This window comes from Alnus glutinosa, chromosome 7 (assembly GCF_958979055.1).
Source record: "Alnus glutinosa chromosome 7, dhAlnGlut1.1, whole genome shotgun sequence".
NCBI lineage: Eukaryota > Viridiplantae > Streptophyta > Magnoliopsida > Fagales > Betulaceae > Alnus > Alnus glutinosa.
Genome location: NC_084892.1, coordinates 2,925,381 through 2,947,021, shown reverse-complemented (window position 1 = coordinate 2,947,021; position 21,641 = coordinate 2,925,381). Strand labels below are relative to the sequence as shown.

Here is a 21,641-nt window from a genome sequence, read left to right as displayed (position 1 = left end):
TTACTCGGACATTTTTGGGTCGCTCTGGACTTCTCAGGGCAAATGGGTTTCAAGAAGCTCCTGAAACCCAAACCTCTCCAATTATGGAAACAACCACCACCACCAACACTCTCTCCAATCCCAAACCCCTCTCTCCCGGCACCACCGCCAACGCCTCCCACCGTGCTCCCCACTCTCACTCTCTCCGACCACACGCCCACCCACCACGCCCACCTCCTCCGCTTCCTCAAGGCCCATCTCACACCACCCATCACCCCCGCCCACCTCCTCCACTTCCTCAAGTCCAAGCTCCGCCACCACCCTTCGCTCACCCACTACGACTTCCACATCTTCAACTGGGCCTCCACCATCGACTCCTTCCGCCACGACCACTCCACGTTCGAATGGATGGCCCGCACGCTCGCCGTCACCGACCGCTTCGACGAACTCGGCTCCCTCCTCCACTTCATGGCCTCCAGCCCCTGCCCCTGCTCCGACGGTATCTTCTCGTGCCCTTCCACCGAACCCATCTTTAGATTTTCGATCAATGCGTATTGTAGAGTTGGGAGATTGGATGAGGCTGTTGTTGCGTTTGAAACTATGAGAAAAATGATTGACGGGAGGCCCAGTGTGACGATGTATAATATTTTGATTCATGGGTTTGTGAAATGTGGGCAGCACGAGAATGCACTGAAGGTGTATGATGAAATGATTAAGAGTAGGGTTAAGCCGGATGTGTATACGTTTAATATTTTGATTAGTAGTTATTGTCGAAATTCGCAGTTTGGGTTAGCTCTGGAGTTGTTTAAGGAGATGAGAGAAAAGGGTTGCAGTCCAAATGTTGTTAGTTTTAATACTTTGATTAAGGGGTTCTTTAGGGAGAGGAAGTTTGATGAAGGGGTTGCAATGGCTTACGAGATGATTGGATTGGGATGTGAGCTTTCGAGAGTGACTTGTGAAATATTGGTTGATGGGCTTGGTAGAGAAGGTCGGGTGTCGGAGGCATGTGACCTATTGATTGATTTTTCAAGGAAAGGAGTTTTGCCCAATGGGTATGATTATTTAGGTCTGGTGGAGGCACTTTGTGGGAATGGAAATGCAGGTAGAGCGTTGGAGGTTGTGGATGAGCTATGGAAGAGAGGGAATGTTCCAAGCTTTGTTGTTTGTACTACTTTGATTGAAGGTTTGAGAAGGTTAGGGAGAATTGATGAAGCATTTAGACTGATGGAGAGGATGCTTAGAGAGAGTATGGTTCCGGATAGTGTGACTTTTAATTGTCTCCTTCAAGGTCTTTGCAATGTGGGAAGAACTGTGGATGCAAATAGCTTGAGGTTGTTGGCTTCACGCAAGGGTTTCGACCCAGATGGAATGACCTATAGTATTTTGGTGTCTGGTTATACTAGAGAGGGAAAACAGAAGGAGGGGGAAGTGGTGGTGGATGAGATGTTGGATAGGGGGTTTATACCTGATCTTGTTACATATAATAGGTTGATGGATGGGCTTGCTAATGCAAGAAGTTCTGTGCAGCGGCAAGCTAATGTTATCATTAGTAATTGAGAATACCAACATTTTTTTGGATTGGGTTTTTTTATTTTTTTTATTTCAGTGTCCATACTTGATTGATAACGAGGAAAAGAACCATCATTTCAGGAAGTTTACTTGCCTGTTATATTTCTGATGTTGATATCATGAACGGCACCTGAAGGGAAAGAAATATGTATGTTTGGACTCGATTAGATATAGAAGGTTCTGAAGACATGAAAACATGGACAACTCTTGATGAGATATAGAAGGTTCGGAAGGTATTAAATTTTCTCAAACTCTTGTTTAATTTTCAGTAAATTGGGTGTAATCTTTGGGGAACTGGGTGGAGGATGAATTAGATCGGTGTGCACAGAAACACCATCTCCAGGAATCTCCCAGATTTAGTTCATTGAGTTTGAGACTTTGAGGTGATGTATACAGCAAGTCGAATTTTGCATTATATGAATTCACCTAGTGAAGTGTAGGTAGATTTAAGTCGGTAGTTTTGAGTATCTGATTCCACAACAACCAAGAGCTGTTTCTGGAAGGAAACAGCTCCCCCAACCTCCGTTCTCTCTCCTGGTCCTGAAGAAAACCTCTCTGTTAGCCATGGCTACTGAGGAGGAGGTAGTGAAATTCACTACCTCCTCCTCCCCCTTCCCCCTTACTTCCCTCTTCCTATCTCCCCCTCCCTTTCTAGCCTCTTATGAGGCCCCAACCGCCTTTTAGAAGGCGCTATCCGCCCATTTGAGGCCCTATCTACCTCTTTTGAGGTTTATTCTTTCAATAACAGCGATGTCGGCTCCGCATCCACCATGCTGTCGGAATCTGCTTCCCCCAACCATTCGCTTTGGCGGATCTGTCATTTTTTTGAAGTTTTTGGATTTGGGTTTTTCAAACTCAGATCTATCAATTTCTGAAAGCCCCCCACCCTCAAACGCACCATTCCACCATGCTCCTTGGCTTCATCGCTTCCATCTTCCATTGATCTCGCCTCCATCCAGCCAGCACGTGCCGGCGTGTGGCCCTCACTTGCCCGCAAGTAGATCTTACTCACGGGCGCATGAGTCTCACGTGCCGATGCGTAGACTGCAGTCCACCATCGCGCGAGCTCCTCTTGCGCTGATGTTGCTACTGTTTTGTGGTTTTTTGCTTTTTGTTTGTTGTATTTTAGTTGTTTTCCCACACTTTTGTGGGTGTTTTCTGTAATTATGTTTGTGTTTTGTTGTTTTTGTTCTGTGGTTTGGGTTATAATCTCCCAGTTCCTTTGAATGCTGTTCAGTTAGTGGAGATTATTGTAACTGGGTTTCGTTCTTCACCAACGGATCCTCTCCGGTCTTTGGCAGTAGTTCTTTAGCAACAACCATTTCCCAGTGGTTGTTGTTTTTACTGGTCGGGGCTCTTTAAGTCATTTTGCCATTTAAAATCGCATTATGTAGCCTCAGGAAAGATTCGGCTTGTTTATGGTTCTTCTGGAATCATAGATGATTACCATTGTTTACTGTTACCTATTTATGTTTGTATTTTGCTACCTTTTCCGTTGTTGTTTTGTTGGTTTATAGTTTGATCCCTTTCCCCCTTCCCATGTTTGAATAAAAAAAAAAGGAAAGTCGGTAGTTTCGAGTGGAGATGGACCATGAGGTATATGAAAAGAAAAAATGGACCATGAAGTATTTCTTCATGGAAATAAAAAATTCAATCATCTCGTGAGATCTGCTGCTGCTTGTGCCTGAAACTTTTTCTCATCTTGTATTAGTTGTAGGGGTTTTTTTTTTTTTTTTTTTTAATTAATGTTTTGAAGTGATGTAAAGGTGAGAAATGTTTTCCTGGTGACGTCACGTTTGAAAAGTATTTTTTATTTTGCAATTGAAGTTTGGGTAGTGTAGCCACGATAATTTTGGGGTGGAACTGTGGGAGAGAAGAAAAATTGAGCAGAAAATGAAAAGTATGTACGACTCAATTAGAAAACCAAAATTTAGCAGAATACGAAGCACCCTGCACCAACCAACGCTTATGGGGTGTTTGGTAACCGACGCACTGTTTTTATTTTTATTTTTATTTTTATAAAAATAATTAAATTAATTTTTTTTTTTTTACTTTTTATATTACATTAATAATTTTTATTGTTATTCAAATATAATAAATCTATTACAATATAATTTTTTTTTCACTTTTTCAAAAAAAAAATTTTTATTTTATATCAAACTGTTTTTATTTTTATTTTTATAAAAATAATTAAATTATTTTTTTTTTTTACTTTTTATATTACGTTAATAATTTTTATTGTTATTCAAATATAATGAATCTATTACAATATAATTTTTTTTTTCATTTTTTCATAAATTTTTTTTTTATTTTATATCACATCAATCACTTTTTATAATTACTCAAAAAAAATTTAATTCAATAATCTTTACTAAATACATCTGTATGTCTGTGCCATTTTTAGCATTTCTCTTTTAATTATGACTCATGAATTAATTAGGTTACAGTTTCTTTTATTTTTATTTTTTCTCAAGAAACTACGGAATGGGAAGAATGATAGGTCATTTCTTGAAAAAAATAAATTTTAAAAAAATTATCGCGTAGGTAAAATTAAACAAAATTTTTGTTGAAAACTAATCGTTTCTCTTTAAACTTTGAGAAATGATCCATATACTCATTTCTCACAACAGTCTCACAACAAACTGACGTGGCTGGTAATATTTTATTATTATTATTTTTTCTTTTTCTTTTTGTTTTGGTTGAAAATCGGTTAGAGGGAGAAATGAAATTGTTGTTGAGCTGTTGTGAAAAATAAGTGTAGGGATTATTTCTCTTAAACTTTTGATTATTATTGCGAATCTCGTGATGTTACGTGTAAAAAGTCAACGTCGTGTCACTCTCTATTATCATGGATTTAAAGTTTTTTTAGAGAGAAAAGTGGAAATATTTTTGAATTTTTTTTATGAAAAAAATAAAGAAAGTTATTTGTTATCACGTAGAAAAGAGTTGGCCCTTTTTTGTTTTTTGTTTTTTGTTTTTTTTTATCTCCGAGAATCTCCGTGCACATTGCTAAAATGGAACGCTAAATGTCAAAAATCAAGAATAGAGCGAGAAAAAGAGAGAAACAGAGGGAATTGGCACCTGCCAGTCTGCCACCGTCTCCCCCTAACTCCGATATCTTCCTTCGCGTCAACGTAAATTCGCCCGCCGCTATATCGGGTTCTCTCCGCCCCCAGGAAAACAACAGCTGATCAAAACACGGGTGAAGAGAATTGAATCTGCAAATCTGGATTCAGGTATCCGCCGTAACAATTTCCCCTTTTTCTTTTTGAAATTTTCTACGTAATGCTTCCACCTACGGGCTTTGATCGTAGGACTTCGTTTTGCATTTCGTCCTTCTCTTTTTCTTTTCTTTCCCCAAGTTTTACTCTCTCTCTTATTCAGCTAGTGGAGAGCGCGTGAGAAGGAAAATATGCATTCAAAAGGAAACTGAAACCGCTAAAGCAAGCAAATTATCGAAATTCAAAGTTTTCTGACAGAAACCGATACAAATAAGAGAAATTCATATAGGTTTCAACTCTATCCGTTGTTTGGTTCCTGCGAAACTCAATGATAAGAAAGTATATGATAGTAAAGTCTTGGGTCCGTTCCGGGAAAATGAAATCTCAACTCAACTAAACTAGATAATTTTATATCTCTAAGTCACCAGGAGTTTCCAGTCCTCTCAGTTAGTATAGAAATCACAATATATTTTTTTTCTTCATATTTTTCAATTTATTATGGCACCTAGAAAAACGGAAATAAGCTGTTTACTTTCATCCATTTTCTCCGCAACCAAACAGAGCCTAAATGTAAAGTAATTCACAATCCAATTTTCATTCTGCAACTTCATATCCCAAAATTTCTCTCTTCTGAAAACGCAGCAGAAACTACGAAGGTTCGTAGAGGTGTAATTTATCTTAATTATATAGTTTCATACATTGGAGAAGGTACCGTTGGGAACTTGCCAAGAAGTTTCTCATCTCGAGTAGTAATCACTCATACATGCATGCAGGATGACTTCTTCCATGACCTTCCGAGGAGTCTCTTCATCTTCTTATTTCACTCGTCCATGGACTTACGATGTATTCTTGAGTTTTGGAGGCGCAGATACTCGCAATAATTTTGTTGCCCATCTGTACTACGCTTTGGATTCAAAGGGAATTAACACATTCATGGATGCCGAGCTTAGAAGAGGAGATGAAATTCAACCAGCAGTTATCAAAGCCATTGAAGTGTCAAGGATTTCAATCATTGTTCTCTCTAAAAACTATGCATCATCCCCTTCCTGCTTGGACGAGCTGATGAAGATCCTAGAGTGCAGGAAAACAAAGAAACAATTGGTTCTACCAATATTTTACAACATAGATCCATCAGATGTACGACACCAGATAAAGAGTGTTGGAGAAGCATTGGCTAAACTTGAAGACATGTTCAAGGATGATACGAAGATGCAGATGTGGAAGACAGCCTTAACAGAAGTGGCCAAATTGTCTGGGTGGCATTTAGGGGACGGGTACTTCTAACCACTCCTGTGCCTTCATCAAGAATTTTTTCTTATTCTGATCATAATACATCCTTATATAGTTATATATATATGCATGTCTGTGTATTTTTATATATTCAATTTTGGACTAGAGAGCGAGAAGTTACAGAGATTAGGGGAAAAACTGAGAGAAATCCTGGATCTGTGGAGGGAAGTTTCCTGTCTGTCCTTCACCTCCACCTTCGACCACTAAACTTTTTGTTTTTTGGGTTTTTTGTTTTCCTTTTATCTCTGTATGTTTTGTTATTCTTTGTGTCATTATTTTGGGTAACTATGTTAATTCAGTCAATTAAAAACACCATTTTAGTTTAAGAATATTGTAAGCTGCCTAAATTTGAGGATGTAGTATCACCCAAATTATTTGATATTTATGATTTTTTTGGGTATTGAATTTCATGAAAATCATACTGAAATTAGAAGCACTTAATACATTACTAACACGCTAATTTCTTTCCCTAAAAAAACACACTAATTTCTTCATAAAGTTTAATAGATAATGGAATAAATTAATCCCAATTTGAGCAAAAAATAAAATATCTAAATTGTTCTTTTGTGGAATAACTCAACTATTTCAGCCTTTCCCTGTACTAGTCTACACCAAAAACACTTAAAATGCAAGAACAAAGTAATTTACTAGCTTTGGCTTTGGCAGAATCGTAGCCCTTTCAATGTTTGCTCATGCAAAACATAGAGAATATTAAGATTGAAAAGTTTGGCAAGCATATATATATATATATATATATATATATATATATATATATATATATATATATATATTTAGAGAGAGAGAGAGCAAAAACACTTAAAATACTAGAACAAAGTAATTTACTAGCTTTGGCTTTGGCAGAATCCTAGTAGCCCTTTCAATGTTTGCTCATGCAAAACATAGAGAATATTAAGATTGAAAAGTTTGGCAAGCATATATATATATATATATTTAGAGAGAGAGAGAGAGAGCAAAAACACTTAAAATACTAGAACAAAGTAATTTACTAGCTTTGGCTTTGGCAGAATCCTAGTAGCCCTTTCAATGTTTGCTCATGCAAAACATAGAGAATATTAAGATTGAAAAGTTTGGCAAGCATATATATATATAAAGAGAGAGAGAGAGAGAGAGGGCCATGAGTGGTGTTGTTTTGCATTTAGGCTAATCATAGCGTAGAGGAATGGCGGTGCTAGGTTGGTGGTTGTGGTGGTCGGCCTCCATAGTCAAGATTTTGGGCCATGAGTGGTTAGGGGTAATAATATCATTTACAAAAATAGGGAAAATCAAAATTAATCTTCATTTATATCATCTATATCCATAATTACATTCTTCTACATCTCCATCTTGTATTTCATTACAATTCTGAAATTCAAAAAGAAAAAAAAAAGAAGACCAGCACGCATCCCTACCATTGTCATTTGTTAGAAAGAAAAAAAAATGGTAACTAGATCACCTTCCTATGTCTTTTCATGTGAAAAGTCCAACTCATTATCTTCTTTCTATTTCTTTCTTTCTTTTAAAAAAAATATATATATATTTTGCATTGGCAGGAATGGATCTAAATTTGTCAACCAAATTGTTCAAGTGGTCTCAAGAACAATAAATCGTACATACTTATATGTTGCCAAGCATCCAGTTGGAGTAGAATCTCGTGTGGAAGACATCAATGTCCTTTTAAGTATTGGGATGAATGACATACGCATGGTAGGGATCTTTGGAGTTGGTGGAATTGGTAAGACAACAATCGCCAAAGCGATCTATAACTTGATTGCTTATCAGTTTGAATATAGTTGTTTTCTTGCAAACGTTAGAGAAACTTCAATGCGAGAGTGTGGTATGATACAATTGCAAGAGAAACTTCTTTTTGAAATCCTAGGAATCTCAAGTTTGAAGGTTGGCAATGTTCATCGAGGAATCAATGTGATAAAGGAGAGGCTTTGTTGTAAAAGGGTTCTTTTAGTTCTTGATGATGTGGATCAAATAGTCCAATTAGAAACATTAGCTGGAGGATGTGATTGGTTCGGTTTAGGAAGTAGAATCATCATAACGACAAGAGATAAACATTTACTAACTAAGCATAAAGTTGATTTAACATACAAGGTGAAGGAATTGGATCACAATGAAGCTCTTCAGCTCTTTAGTTGGAACGCCTTCAAAAGTGACAAACCTAAAGACGATTTTGTGGAACTCACAAAACATGTAATACGTTATGCTGGGGGTCTTCCACTAGCTTTAACAGTAATAGGTTCAGATCTATATGGTAGAGATATACATCATTGGAAAAGTGCATTGGAAAAATACAAAAGAATTCCTGAGAAAAATATTCAAGAAAAACTTAAAATAAGTTATGATGGATTGGATGAAAGTGAGAAGAATATTTTCCTTGACCTTGCATGTTTCTTCAAAGGAGAGCATGTAGAATATGTCATTAAAATACTAGACAGTTGTGGATTCTTTCCAGATATTGGTATCACTATGCTTATGGACAAGTCTCTCATAACTATTGATGAGAGTAACGCGTTAGTGATGCATGACTTGCTACAAGAAATGGGAAGAGAAATTGTTCGCCAAGAATCACCCAAAGAACCTGGCAAGCGCAGTAGATTGTGGTTTCATGAAGATGTTCGTTATGTACTAGAAGAAAATATGGTAAGAGTGACATCAAAAAGCTCTTTTAATTTTATTTTTGTAAAAATAGATGAACAGATGCACACAAAACACACACGCATACATACATACATATTTATATATCATCCATCAGTTGTAAGTAGAATGCTTTTGATTAAGGAAAATAAATAAAATCATCATACACAATTTCCTTTTACCCTATTCAAAGATAGATATAGTTTTTATGAGAATCTTGCCTTTTCTTTTATGAATGGCTAAGAGTAATACATCGTTGACATTTTGAATATGATCACTTAATTTGGGACGTTCCAATAATAAAAACAAATCACCCATTTTGAAAATCTCAAAAAGAAGAAAAGCAACATACAAAGCTAGACAAATGGAATATAAGTTTGTTTCCTTTTCACAAAGTAATATATCTAATTCTAGCTAGCTAATGGTAGAATATGGAGAACTTTATGCTATGATTTTGGTACCACACTTATGCATTGTCTTACTAGGAAACAAACAAAGTTGAAGGCATATTGGTAGAGTTGCCTGAAGAAGACTTGATACATTTGAGTTCCAAAGCCTTCATGAAGATGAAAAGTCTCAGACTGTTTATAAATCGTAATGCACGCTTTTCTGGAGGACCTAGTCATCTCTCTAATGAATTAAGATTGCTTGATTGGCCTAAATATCCTTTACAATCTTTGCCATCCAATTTTCATGGAAAGAAACTCGTTGCTTTTAGAATGTGTTATAGCCTCTTCAAGGAATTGGGGAAGGAATTAAAGGTATAATTATTATTTTCATCATTTCTTTTTTTAAGCTATGTTGTAAACTTCCTTCAGGCTAATATATTTCTTTTTTTTCTTTTTTTCTTTTCTCTACAGAATTTCCAAAACTTGACAGTTATGGATTTCTCTGATTGTCAATTCCTAACGAAAATCCCAGATCTATCAAGCAACCCAAATTTAGAGGACTTGAATCTTGATAATTGTACAAGTTTAGTTGAGGTTCATGATTCTGTTGGATTCCTTGATAAGCTTGCTTATTTAAATCTTGGTGGATGCTCCAACCTAAAGAGTTTGCCGAGAAGCCTCAAGTTGAGATCTCTTGAAGAGCTAAACCTTCGAGGTTGCTCAAGTCTTCAGAGCTTTCCTGAAATTGAGTGTAAAATGGAATGTTTAACAAATATTAGATTAGACTACACTGCAATAAAAGAATTGCCTTCATCCATTGGACAACTCACTGGGCTTCACCATTTATATCTAGAAGGGTGCAAAAACCTTATGCATCTCCCAAGTAGCATTTCTCAGTTGCAACATCTAGAGACTCTTCATCTCAAAGATTGTTTAGAAGTTGTTGAGCTTCCAAAGATGGTGAGGGATGAAAGACAATCCATGCCATCTACTCTGTCTACTAGGGAATATGAAATTTCATCAAGTGTGGAATTACTCCCATTATCGCCTCAAATGAATTCAAGCATTTCTAATGATGATTGTTCTTCAATAGCATTTCCATCACTGCGAGATTTGAATCTTGAAAATTGTCCCCTATTAAAATCAGATTTCCTTACGATGCTTAATTGTTTGTCCGCCTTGAGACAGCTAGATCTATCCGGGACTGATATTGTTAGTCTTCCTGCATGCATAAATAGATTTGTTAGATTGCAGCGCCTTCGATTGGACGATTGCAAGCAACTTAAAGAAATTCTAGAACTTCCGCCAAATGTAGAAAATGTACATGCTACTGGATGCATGACATTGGAAAGGTTTCCAAACGTATCAGAAAAAATTCAATTCAATAGATGCGACTTACAAGCTCCAAGATGGATTGACTTGTCCGAATGTCATAAAATGCTTGTGAATATAGGGAATCATGTGGCAAAACCTTTACTGGCGGTATCTCTCTCTCTCTCTCTCTCTCTCTCTCTCTCTCTCTCTCGCTCTCTCTCTCTCTCTCTCTCTATATATATATATCTCTATCTCTTATACGTGTTTGTTTGTGCCTTGGTCAATTTGTAGGTTGTATTGCTGAAAAATTATCATATTCTTTTAACAGGGATATCTTAAGCAGCCTCGATTTGGCATTATATTTCCAGGAAATAGGATTCCAGACTGGTTCAACCATCATAAGGAGACGTCAAATAGTAGTTCATGTGAAATAGATATTAACGGGCTCTTGCATTCAGATGAGATCAGAGGAATTGCTATATCTGCTGTTATTGGACCCATTCTTGCTGTAACCTTAGAAGAACTCCTTCCTCTTGTTGGTGTTAAGATCTTTGGTAATGGTGTCCAACTATCTACTGGAAAAAGAACACTTGATTCAATGGGCTCACAGCATGTATGGCTGGAGTACTTCATTCTAGATTCTTCCGGGTTAAAGTGGGACAATCTGCGAGTTAAGTTTCACAGTAATTCAGAATCAGTGTTCTTTACAAGTTGTGGAGCCCATCTGGTACACAAGCCTGGAGATAATGTGAAAGATCATGATCCAGGAATGCTCCATGAGGTTGGTGATGTCCATTTGGGTCCTCGCAAATTGAAGAAATTGAAAATTCAATAGACGTAATGGATGGTACTCGCAACTCGGAATCCAATTCGCACCCACAACAGAAGAGGCCTTCTTCAACCTTGGGCATCGGAATTTCAGATTTGGAGGAGGATACACTACTCGGTGAGTCACAACTAAACCAATCAAATCACTCCCAACACTAAAACCTGCTAGTTTTTCTTAACTAAGGACCATGTAAACGAACAAAGAATGGTTTTGGAAAATTAGCATGGCTTCCACGTTTTGCATAGAACCTTTGCTATCGTATTAATAGAAGGATTATGATGATGTATTGTAACATAAGGATTAGCGCTGCTGTTGTGTAGAAGATAAAAATCTGATTTCTTTTTCAGTCTTATTCTTACAAGTTACAAGATACAATTGAAGATGAAATCCAATACTATCTCAAGCTGTTATCTTCTCCTTTATCTGATGAGATTGGCTTATCCCTATCTCTTCTCTCCCTTTGATATCTAAGTTTTTGTTGCTTGCTCTGACCTCGTATCCTCATGCTCAACGGCGATGGAGTGACATTGAGATTGTCTCAAAGCATAATGAACCTTGGTGCTGGTACTGGTTTTGTAAATGAGTAATGCTAGAAAGAAAGTCCGTATTTTTCTTGTGTTATCTTAAAATTGATGTACTTTTTAAAATTATCATTGAATTTGTGATAGACTACTATTGAATTAATTTTGGAATGACACAATGAAAATATGGTCTTCCTTCTAGTATTACCCTTTGTTAATAATCTCTACTGTTGTCCAATACGTACACATTTTTCATGTAACTTTGAGTAATACACATTTTTCATGTTACTTCGAGTGGTTGATGTGGCTTTAACAAATTATAAAATAATTATAAAAGAGTTGTATGTGTATCGTAAGAAATTTTATCCTTTTATATTGATTCATTTAGATTGAAAAAAAAAAAAAAAAAAAAAAAAACAAGTTGAATAACATATTCAACTTCAATGTGAATAAAAATAATTTAAAAGGAGAAGTATAAATTCACAATCATAAAAATATGAGATTCTCATTTATTAAACTAGAAATAATTGATAGGAGAAACAACAATGTTACATACTACACTTTCATTTCATCTATATCTTATTAGGTTGATATGGCCGTGTCTATTAATCACAGGTTTTTTTTAAAAAAAAAATAAAAATAAAAATCAATGGTTGATATGTAGTAGTAATTAAGTAGCATTATTTTATGAGAAAATTTACGAAATGAACTATTTGAAACCTATAATACAAATGAAATAAAATTGATATGAACAATGTTAGCAAGTGTAATATAATTTTTACTGCAATTTCTTCCAAACTAATATGGTAGCTTTCATAGTACTTATCACTTAACTACAAAACAATTATATTTGATTGTAAATCATGTGACAGTACTATATAGATTATAGACTGACCTATTAATATATATATAGTTCAAGCATTTTTTTTTTCTTTTTTTTCTATCTAAAACAGCAAAACTGACAAGCACTCTCTGCAGCCTCACTATTTTAACTATTCACTATCATTATATCATTTAAATAATACTTTTTCAGATTTCTTTATTCATTCTTTATTTAATCTTTTTTGAATATTTATCTTTTCCTAACGGTTATAATTTTGAATATTTGTTTTATTCTAACGGTCATATTTTTAAAATTTTGTCTTTTTCTAACGGTCATATTTATGAATATTTGTCTTATCCTAATTGTCATATTTTTAAAATTTTGCCTTTTTGTAACAGGGTTGTGCTAAGACTAATTTGTGTGAGAAAGAAATGAGGAAAAAAAAAGAGCCAAAAACAACAAAAAGAAAAGAACAAAAGAAAATTTCGAAAAAAAAAATCCAAAGCTCCCATTCTGAGCCATTCGCCAAGAGATACGACTGCAGAGTGCAGAGTACCCTACTCTACTCTTCCATGGCCAAAACTTGAACCAAAAAAAGGTTCGATGGCCTCTATTTCCGCATGCTTCGCCGTATCACCGGCTTGTTGTGGCCTCCACCCCAGGCCCTCCATTTTCCCCGAACATCCCAACCCCTTTTATTAGGTATTGATATGTCAATTGAGACACACATGAAATATGATAAATTATTAATCTTGAGGAAAAAAAAAAAAAAAAAAAAGTGACAGATGGGCCTTTTTAAAATTTATGCAAAATCTAAGGATCATATTTTTAATATTAGAAACTCAATGACTAAATTCAAATAAAATAAAACCTAAAGATTAAATATTTTTTCCTTTTTTTTTTTTTTTTTTGGATGAATAACTGAACTATATTGAAATCAAATCAACTGTACAAACTCCAGAAACCACAAAACAGAAACACAAGAGCAAACAAGCTCTAAAACTCCTCCAACAAACCCAACAAAACAAGCTGGAAAACCAGGCTACAAACAAAACAATCTGTCAACATGACAGGGAAACAAGAGAAATTACAAACCAAAAGCCACAAGAAACAAGCAGCTGGAACGTAAGATTTTTACTCTTTTTCTTTTCTTTCCCCAATTTTTACGATCTCTCAGCCGCTTGAGATAGTATTGGATTTCATCTTCAATTGTATCTTGTAACAATATGATTGAAAAAGAATTCAGATTTTTTTATCTTCTACACAACAGCAGCGCTAATCCTTATGAAACTATACATCATCATAATACTTCTATTAATACAATAGCAAAGGCTCTATGCAAAACGTGGAAGCCATGCTAATTTTCCAAAACCATTCTTTGTTCGTTTACACGGTCCTTTAGCTAAGAAAAACTGGCAGGTTTTAGTGTTGGGAGTGATTTGATTGGTTTAGTTGTGACTCACCGAGTAGTGTATCCTCCTCCAAATCTGAAATTCCGATGCCCAAGGTTGAAGAAGGCCTCTTCTGTTGTGGGTACGAATTGGATTCCGAGTTGCGAGTACCATCCATTACGTCTATTGAATTTTCAATTTCTTCAATTTGCGAGGACCCAAATGGACATCACCAACCTCATGGAGCATTCCTGGATCATGATCTTTCGCATTATCTCCAGGCTTGTGTACCAGATGGGCTCCACAACTTGTAAAGAACACTGATTCTGAATTACTGTGAAACTCAACTCGCAGATTGTCCCACTTTAACCCGGCAGATTCTAGAATGAAGTACTCCAGCCATACATGCTGTGAGCCCATTGGATCAACTAATCTTTTTCCAGTAGACAGTTGGACACCATTACCAAAGATCTTAACACCAACAAAAGGAAGGAGTACTTCTAAGGTTACAGCAAGAATGGGTCCAATAACAGCAGATATAGCAATCCCTCTGATCTCATCTGAATGCAAGAGCCCGTTAATATCTATTTCACATGAAATACTATTTGAAGTCTCCTTATGATGGTTGAACCAGTCTGGAATCCTATTTCCTGGAAATATAATGCCAAATTCTTGCTGCTTAAGATATCCCTGTTAAAAGAATATGATAATTTTTCAGCAATACAACCTACAAATTAACCAAGGCACAAACAAACACAGAGAGAGAGAGAGAGAGATATACCGCCAACAAAGGTTTTGCCACATGATTCCCTATATTCACAAGCATTTTATAACATTCGGACAAGTCAATCCATCTTGGAGCTTGTAAGTCACATGTATCGAATTGAATTTTTTCTGATACTTTTGGAAAACTTTCCAATGTCATGCATCCACTAGCATGTACATTTTCTACATTTGGCGGAAGTTCTAGAATTTCTTTAAGTTGCTTGCAATCCTCCAATCGAAGGCGCCGCAATCTAACAAATCTATTTATGCATGCAGGAAGACTAACAATATCAGTCCTGGATAGATCTAGCTGTCTCAAGGCGGACAAACAATTAAGCATCGTAAGGAAATCTGATTTTAATAGGGGACAATTTTCAAGATTCAAATCTCGCAGTGATGGAAATGCTATTGAAGAACAATTATCATTAGAAATGCTTGAATTCATTTGAGGCGATAATGGGAGTAATTCCACACTTGACGAAATTTCATATTCCCTAGTAGACAGAGTAGATGGCATGGATTGTTTTTCATCCCTCACCATCTTTGGAAGCTCAACAACTTCTAAACAATCTTTGAGAAGAAGAGTCTCTAGATGTTGCAACTGAAAAATGCTACTTGGGAGGTGCATAAGGTTTTTGCACCCTTCTAGATATAAATGGTGAAGCCCAGTGAGGTTTCCAATGGATGAAGGCAATTCTTTTATAGCAGTGTAGTCTAATCTAATATTTGTTAAACATTCCATTTTACACTCAATTTCAGGAAAGCTCTGAAGACTTGAGCAACCTCGAAGGTTTAGCTCTTCAAGAGATCTCAACTTGAGGCTTCTCGGAAAACTCTTTAGGTTGGAGCATCCACCAAGATCTAAATAAGCAAGCTTATCAAGTAATCCAATAGAATCATGAACCTCAACTAAACTTGTACAATTATCAAGATTCAAGTCCTCTAAATTTGGGTTTCTTGATAGATCCGGGATTTTCGTTAGGAATTGACAATCAGAAAAATCCATAACTGTCAAGTTTTGGAAATTCTGTAGAGAAAAGAAAAAAAGAAATATATTAGCCTGCAGGAAGTTTACAACATAGCTTAAAAAAAGAAATGATGAAAATAACAATTGTACCTTTAATTCCTTCCCAAATTCCTTGAAGAGGCTATGACACATTCTAAAAGCAACGAGTTTCTTTCCATGAAAATTGGATGGCAAAGATTGTAAAGGATATTTAGACCAATCAAGCAATCTTAATTCATTACAAAGATGACTAGGTCCTCCAGAAAAGCGTGCATTGCGATTTATAAATAGTCTGAGACTTTTCATCTTCATGAAGGCTTTAGAACTCAAATGTATCAAGTCTTCTTCAGGCAACTCTACCAATATGCCTTCAACTTTGTTTGTTTCCTAGTAAGACAATGCATAAGTGTGGTACCAAAATCATAGAATAAAGTTCTCCATATTCTACGTTTAGCTAGCTAGAATTATAGTTTTGTTATATATATATATATTACTTTGTGAAAAGGAAACAAACTTATATTCCATTTGTCTGGCTTTGTATGTTGCTTTTCTTCTTTTTGAGATTTTCAAAATGGGTGATTTGTTTTTATTATTGGAATGTCCCAAATTAAGTGATCATATTCAAAATGTCAATGATGTATTACTCTTAGCCATTCATAAAAGAAAAGGCAAGATTCTCATAAAAACTATATCTATCTTTGAATAGGGTAAAAGGAAATTGGGTATGATGATTTTATTTATTTTCCTTCATCAAAAGCAGTCTACTTACAATCGATGGATGATATATAAATATGTATGTATGCGTGTGTGTTTTGTGTGCATCTGTTCATCTATTTTTACAAAAATAAAATTAGAAAAGCTTTTTGATGTCACTCTTACCATATTTTCTTCTAGTACATAACGAACATCTTCATGAAACCACAATCTACTGCGTTTGCCAGGTTCTTTGGGTGATTCTTGGCGAACAATTTCTCTACCCATTTCTTGTAGCAAGTCATGCATCACTAACGCGTTACTCTCATCAATAGTTATGAGAGACTTGTCCATAAGCACAGTGATACCAATATATGGAAAGAATCCACAACTGTCTAGTATTTTAATGACATATTCTACATGCTCTCCTTTGAAGAAACATGCAAGGTCAAGGAAAATATTCTTCTCACTTTCATCCAATCCATCATAACTTATTTTAAGTTTTTCTTGAATATTTTTCTCAGGAATTCTTTTATATTTTTCCAATGCACTTTTCCAATGATGTATATCTCTACCATATAGATCCGAACCTAGTACTGTTAAAGCTAGTGGAAGACCCCCAGCATAACGTATTGCATGTTTTGTGAGTTCCACAAAATCGTCTTTAGGTTTGTCACTTTTGAAGGCGTTCCAACTAAAGAGCTGAAGAGCTTCATTGTGATCCAATTTCTTCACCTTATATGTTAAATCAACTTTATGCTTAGTTAGTAAATGTTTATCTCTTGTCGTTATGATGATTCTACTTCCTAAACCGAACCAATCACATCCTCCAGCTAATGTTTCTAATTGGACTATTTGATCCACATCATCAAGAACTAAAAGAACCCTTTTACAACAAAGCCTCTCCTTTATCACATTGATTCCTCGATGAACATTGCCAACCTTCAAAGAGATTCCTAGGAATTCAAAAAGAAGTTTCTCTTGCAATTGTATTATACCACACTCTTGCATTGAAGTTTCTCTAACGTTTGCAAGAAAACAACTATATTCAAACTGATAAGCAATCAAGTTATAGATCGCTTTGGCAATAGTTGTCTTACCAATTCCACCAACTCCAAAGATCCCTACCATGCGTATCTCAGTCATCCCAATACTTAAAAGGACATTGATGTCTTCTACACGAGACTCTATTCCAACTGGATGCTTGGCAACATATAAGTATGTACGATTTATTGTTCTTGAGACCTCTTGAGCAATTTGGTTGACAAATTTAGATCCATTCCTGCCAATGCAAAATATATTTAAAAAAAAAAAAAAGAAATAAAAAGAAGATAACGAGTTGGACTTTTCACATGAAAAGACATAGGAAGGTGATCTATTTACCATTTTTTTTTCTTTCTAACAAATGACAATGGTAGTGAAGCGTGCTGGTCTTTTTCTTTTTTCTTTTTTCTTTTTTCTTTTTTCTTTTTTCTTTTTTCTCTTTTGAATTTCCGAATTGTAATGAAATACGAGATGGAGATGTAGAAGAATGTAATTATGGATATAGATGAAATAAATGAAGAGTAATTTTGATTTTCCCTATTTTTTAAATGATATTATTACCCCTAACCACTCATGGCTTAAAATCTTGACCATGGAGGCCGACCACCACAACCACCAACCTAGCACCGCCATTCCTCTACGCTATGATTAGCCTACATGCAAAACAACTCCACACATGGCTCTCTCTCTCTCTCTCTCTCTCTCTCTCTCTCTCTATATATATATATATATATATATATATATATAATATTCTCTATGTTTTGCATGAGCAAACATTGAAAGGGCTAGGATTCTGCCAAAGCCAAAGCTAGTAAATTACTTTGTTCTTGTATTTTAAGTGTTTTTGGTGTAGACTAGTACAGGGAAAGACTGAAATAGTTGAGTTATTCCACAAAAGAACAATTTAGATATTTTATTTTTTACTCAAATTGGGATTAATTTATTCCATTATCTACTAAACTTTATGAAGAAATTAGTGTGGTTTTTTAGGGATAGAAATTAGCGTGTTAGTAATGTATTAAGTGCTTCTAATTTCAGTATGAATTTCATGAAATTCAACACCGAAAAGAATCATAAATATCAAATAATTTTGGGTGATACTAAATCCTCAAATTTAGGCAGCTTAAAATATTCTTAAACTAAAATTGTGTTTTAATTGACTGAATTAACATAGTTACCCAAAATAATGACACAAAGAATAACAAAACATACAGGGATAAAAGGAAAAACAAAAAACCCAAAAAGAAAAAAAAAAATTTAGTGGTCCAAGGTGGAGGTGAAGGACAGACAGGAAACATCCCTCCACAGATAAAGGTTTTCTCTCAGTTTTTCCCCTAATCTCTGTAACTTCTCGCTCTCTAGTCCAAAATTGAATATATAAAAATACACACACATACATATATATATAACTATATAAGGATGTATTATGATCAGAATAAGAAAAAATTCTTGATGAAGGCACAAGAGTGGTTAGAAGTACCCGTCCCCTAAATGCCACCCAGACAATTTGGCCACTTCTGTTAAGGCTGTCTTCCACATCTGCATCTTCGTATCATCCTTGACAATGTCTTCAAGTTTAGCCAACGCTTCTCCAACACTCTTTATCTGGTGTCGTACATCTGATGGATCTATGTTGTAAAATATTGGTAGAACCAATTGTTTCTTTGTTTTCCTGCACTCTAGGATCTTCATCAGCTCGTCCAAGCAGGAAGGGGATGATGCATAGTTTTTAGAGAGAACAATGATTGAAATCCTTGACATTTCAATGGCTTTGATAACTGCTGGTGAAATTTCATCTCCTCTTCTAAGCTCAGCGTCCATGAATGTGTTAATTCCCTTTGAATCCAAAGCGTAGTACAGATGGGCAATAAAATTATTGCGAGTATATGCGCCTCCAAAACTCAAGAATACATCATAAGTCCATGGACGAGTGACATAAGTAGATGATGAGATTCCTCGGAAGGTCATGGAAGAAGTCATCCTGCATGCATGTATGAGTGATTACTACTTGGCAAGTTCCCAACGGTACCTTCTCCAATGTATGAAACTAATTAGGATAAATTACACCTCTACGAACCTTCGTAGTTTCTGCTGCATTTTCAGAAGAGAGAAATTTTGAGATATGAAGTTGCAGAATGAAAATTGGATTGTGAATTACTTTACATTTAGGCTCTGTTTGGTTGCTGAGAAAATGAATGAAAGTCAACAGCTTATTTCCGTTTTTCTAGGTGCCATAATAAATTGAAAAATATGAAGAAAAAAATATATATATTGTGATTTCTATACTAACTGAGAGGACTGGAAACTCCTGGTGACTTAGAGATATAAAATTATCTAGTTTAGTTGAGTTGAGATTTTCATTTTCCAGGAACGGACTCAAGACTTTACTATGATATACTTTCTTATCATTCAGTTTCGCAGGAACCAAACAACGGATAGAGTTGAAACCTATATGCATTTCTCTTATTTGTATCGGTTTCTGTCAGAAAACTTTGAATTTCGATAATTTGCTTGCTTTAGCAATTTCAATTTCCTTTTGAATGCATATTTGCCTTCTCACGCGCTCTCTACTAGCTGAATAAGAGAGAGACGGAGCAGGGCCGGCTCTTTCCCTAGGCGGCTTAGGCAGTTGCCTAAGAGCATTCACATCCGATTATGTATATTTCAATCTAAAATAACTAATCAAAACTCATTTTATCTAGTTTAACTAATGAGGACTAAAAGGTATCCTTCTTCCGATTATCAATATTTTCTTCTATTTTATTAAAATAAGCATTTTTACAATTAAATATTCTTTTAATTGTAAAAGAGGATAAAATGTAAAAGAAAAAGGCAAAAGAAAAACAATTAAATAATTTTAAATATGTGAATAGTGCAACTCGATTTTCTAGCTTTTATTTAGATAATCTAATGGAGTGGGTTTTTGAGGTTTTTATTATTTATTTTAGCCTAAAGGTGAAAATAGATAATCCATGGAAATGGTCTACGCCCCCGGGGAAGAAGACCCCTCTAAGTGAAGAAGCCCCCAATAAAAATATTGGTCATAGTAGATAAAAAATAATAATTAATAATAATAAGGCCGACTTACACTACGACTATGAGCAAAAAAAAAAAAAAAAAGAAGGTGCATCTCTGATTCTCTCATTTGGAATTCCCATGAAAAAATCAACCTAAGTCTCATGAACACAATGATTTGTATTTTTTATTTTTTCAAAAAGTGGTTTATCTCTCATTTAATTTGATAGACTCTACAACTCCCTCGTAGGAAAACCAACTGTTAAATATTGCCTACCAACACAACGATTTTGTTAAAAAAAAAAAAAAAAAAAAAAAAAAAAAATCCTGTAAGAGACTCTAAAACACCACGTAGAAAAATAAACCCACAAGAACCAAGAGCACAAATCATATTTTTTTTTTAAAAAAAAAAAAAGCAAATCTTTCTCTTTAAACAATCTCTCCAATAAATTACCAAAATCACTCCTTAAAATGCATTGCAATTTCCTCCAACAGCTAGAAAGGAAAGCGCATAAGCAGGGAAGCACTAACCAGTTCTCACCTCCGGCCTCTCCCTTCAGCAAGCTCCCAGAGTCGAGTCGCATCAACCAGTTCTCACTTTCATTTGTGTCTGACACGAGTACGTGTACTCTTCTTCTTCTTCTTCTTCTTCTTTTGTTTTATTTTTTTTTTATTTTAGTCATGATGGATTGTCATTTCAAACTTTCTACTTGTCAAAGATAAACACGAAAGACACGAAAATATGGTTGCACCACAGCCACACTTTTTCTTTGTTTGGCTTTTTCTTCTTTTTTTTAAAATAAAAAATAAAAAAACAAAATTATTTTAAATTGAGTCTTTGTTTTGTTTTTTGCATTTCAGTATAGGAATTACCTAATGTAATTTGAGGTAATGTACTTATTGTGCATTAAGAATATTTTCAGCATTTTCCTTTCGTTATTGCATGTGACTTGGACCAGCACGGTTATGTTCGAAATGTGTCTAACCCTCTTACTCTTTTGTTTTTTACAAAATAGTATTATGTATTTTTTTCAATACAAACTTAAATTAATAAATTAATATTAGACATATAAAAGGATATTATACGTTGTATAATTAGTTACTAATTGTTAATTATTACGGAAACTTTTTTTTTATTATTATACAGGT

The 21,641-nt window shown here is 35.0% G+C and overlaps 3 protein-coding genes across 10 annotated transcripts; 2 read left to right on the top strand and 1 right to left on the bottom strand.

Annotated features, from left to right (window-relative positions):
- Positions 1-10: 10 nt before the first annotated feature.
- On the top strand, positions 11-3,131 carry LOC133872702 (pentatricopeptide repeat-containing protein At2g36240). Its single transcript, XM_062310273.1, has 2 exons — positions 11-1,781; positions 2,786-3,131. The coding sequence occupies exon 1, from the start codon at positions 43-45 to the stop codon at positions 1,534-1,536; it is 1,494 nt and encodes a 497-aa protein (XP_062166257.1). The 5' UTR covers positions 11-42; the 3' UTR covers positions 1,537-1,781; positions 2,786-3,131.
- Positions 3,132-4,575: 1,444 nt separating this feature from the next.
- LOC133873673 (disease resistance protein RPV1-like) lies at positions 4,576-11,621 on the top strand. 3 transcript variants are annotated; one of them, XM_062311412.1, is made up of 6 exons: positions 4,576-4,784; positions 5,543-6,043; positions 7,610-8,708; positions 9,188-9,463; positions 9,563-10,573; positions 10,734-11,621. In XM_062311412.1, the coding sequence occupies exons 2-6, from the start codon at positions 5,544-5,546 to the stop codon at positions 11,238-11,240; spliced, it is 3,393 nt and encodes a 1,130-aa protein (XP_062167396.1). In that variant the 5' UTR covers positions 4,576-4,784; position 5,543; the 3' UTR covers positions 11,241-11,621. The 3 variants fall into 3 exon arrangements, with proteins under 3 accessions (XP_062167396.1, XP_062167399.1, XP_062167397.1); XM_062311415.1 differs by having other exon boundaries at positions 10,697-10,877; XM_062311413.1 differs by lacking the exon at positions 9,188-9,463.
- A 1,857-nt stretch (positions 11,622-13,478) lies between these two features.
- Positions 13,479-21,172, bottom strand: LOC133874198 (disease resistance protein RPV1-like). 6 transcript variants are annotated; one of them, XM_062312053.1, is made up of 6 exons: positions 21,024-21,172; positions 18,958-19,458; positions 16,620-17,715; positions 15,852-16,127; positions 14,751-15,761; positions 13,479-14,659 (listed from the first exon to the last, which is right to left on the bottom strand). In XM_062312053.1, exons 1-6 carry the CDS (start codon positions 21,074-21,076, stop codon positions 14,153-14,155), a joined length of 3,444 nt encoding a protein of 1,147 aa, XP_062168037.1. In that variant the 5' UTR covers positions 21,077-21,172; the 3' UTR covers positions 13,479-14,152. The 6 variants fall into 6 exon arrangements, with proteins under 6 accessions (XP_062168037.1, XP_062168038.1, XP_062168041.1 ...); XM_062312054.1 differs by having other exon boundaries at positions 18,958-19,568; positions 21,024-21,163; XM_062312057.1 differs by having other exon boundaries at positions 18,958-19,568; positions 21,034-21,135.
- Between the last annotated feature and the right edge of the window lie 469 nt (positions 21,173-21,641).

Coding starts and splice junctions, on each gene's coding strand:
- LOC133872702 (XM_062310273.1), top strand. CDS start 43: ATGGGTTTCAAGAAGCTCCTGAAACCCAAACCTCTCCAATTATGGAAA.
- LOC133873673 (XM_062311412.1), top strand. CDS start 5,544: ATGACTTCTTCCATGACCTTCCGAGGAGTCTCTTCATCTTCTTATTTC. Junction 6,044..7,609: donor GGGTGGCATTTAGGGGACGG/GTACTTCTAACC, acceptor TTGCATTGGCAG/GAATGGATCTAAATTTGTCA. Junction 9,464..9,562: donor AATTGGGGAAGGAATTAAAG/GTATAATTATTA, acceptor TTTTCTCTACAG/AATTTCCAAAACTTGACAGT.
- LOC133874198 (XM_062312053.1), bottom strand. CDS start 21,076: ATGCGACTCGACTCTGGGAGCTTGCTGAAGGGAGAGGCCGGAGGTGAG. Junction 19,459..21,023: donor GAGGCCGGAGGTGAGAACTG/GTTAGTGCTTCC, acceptor ACATGCATGCAG/GATGACTTCTTCCATGACCT. Junction 16,128..16,619: donor ATGTACTAGAAGAAAATATG/GTAAGAGTGACA, acceptor TTGTCTTACTAG/GAAACAAACAAAGTTGAAGG.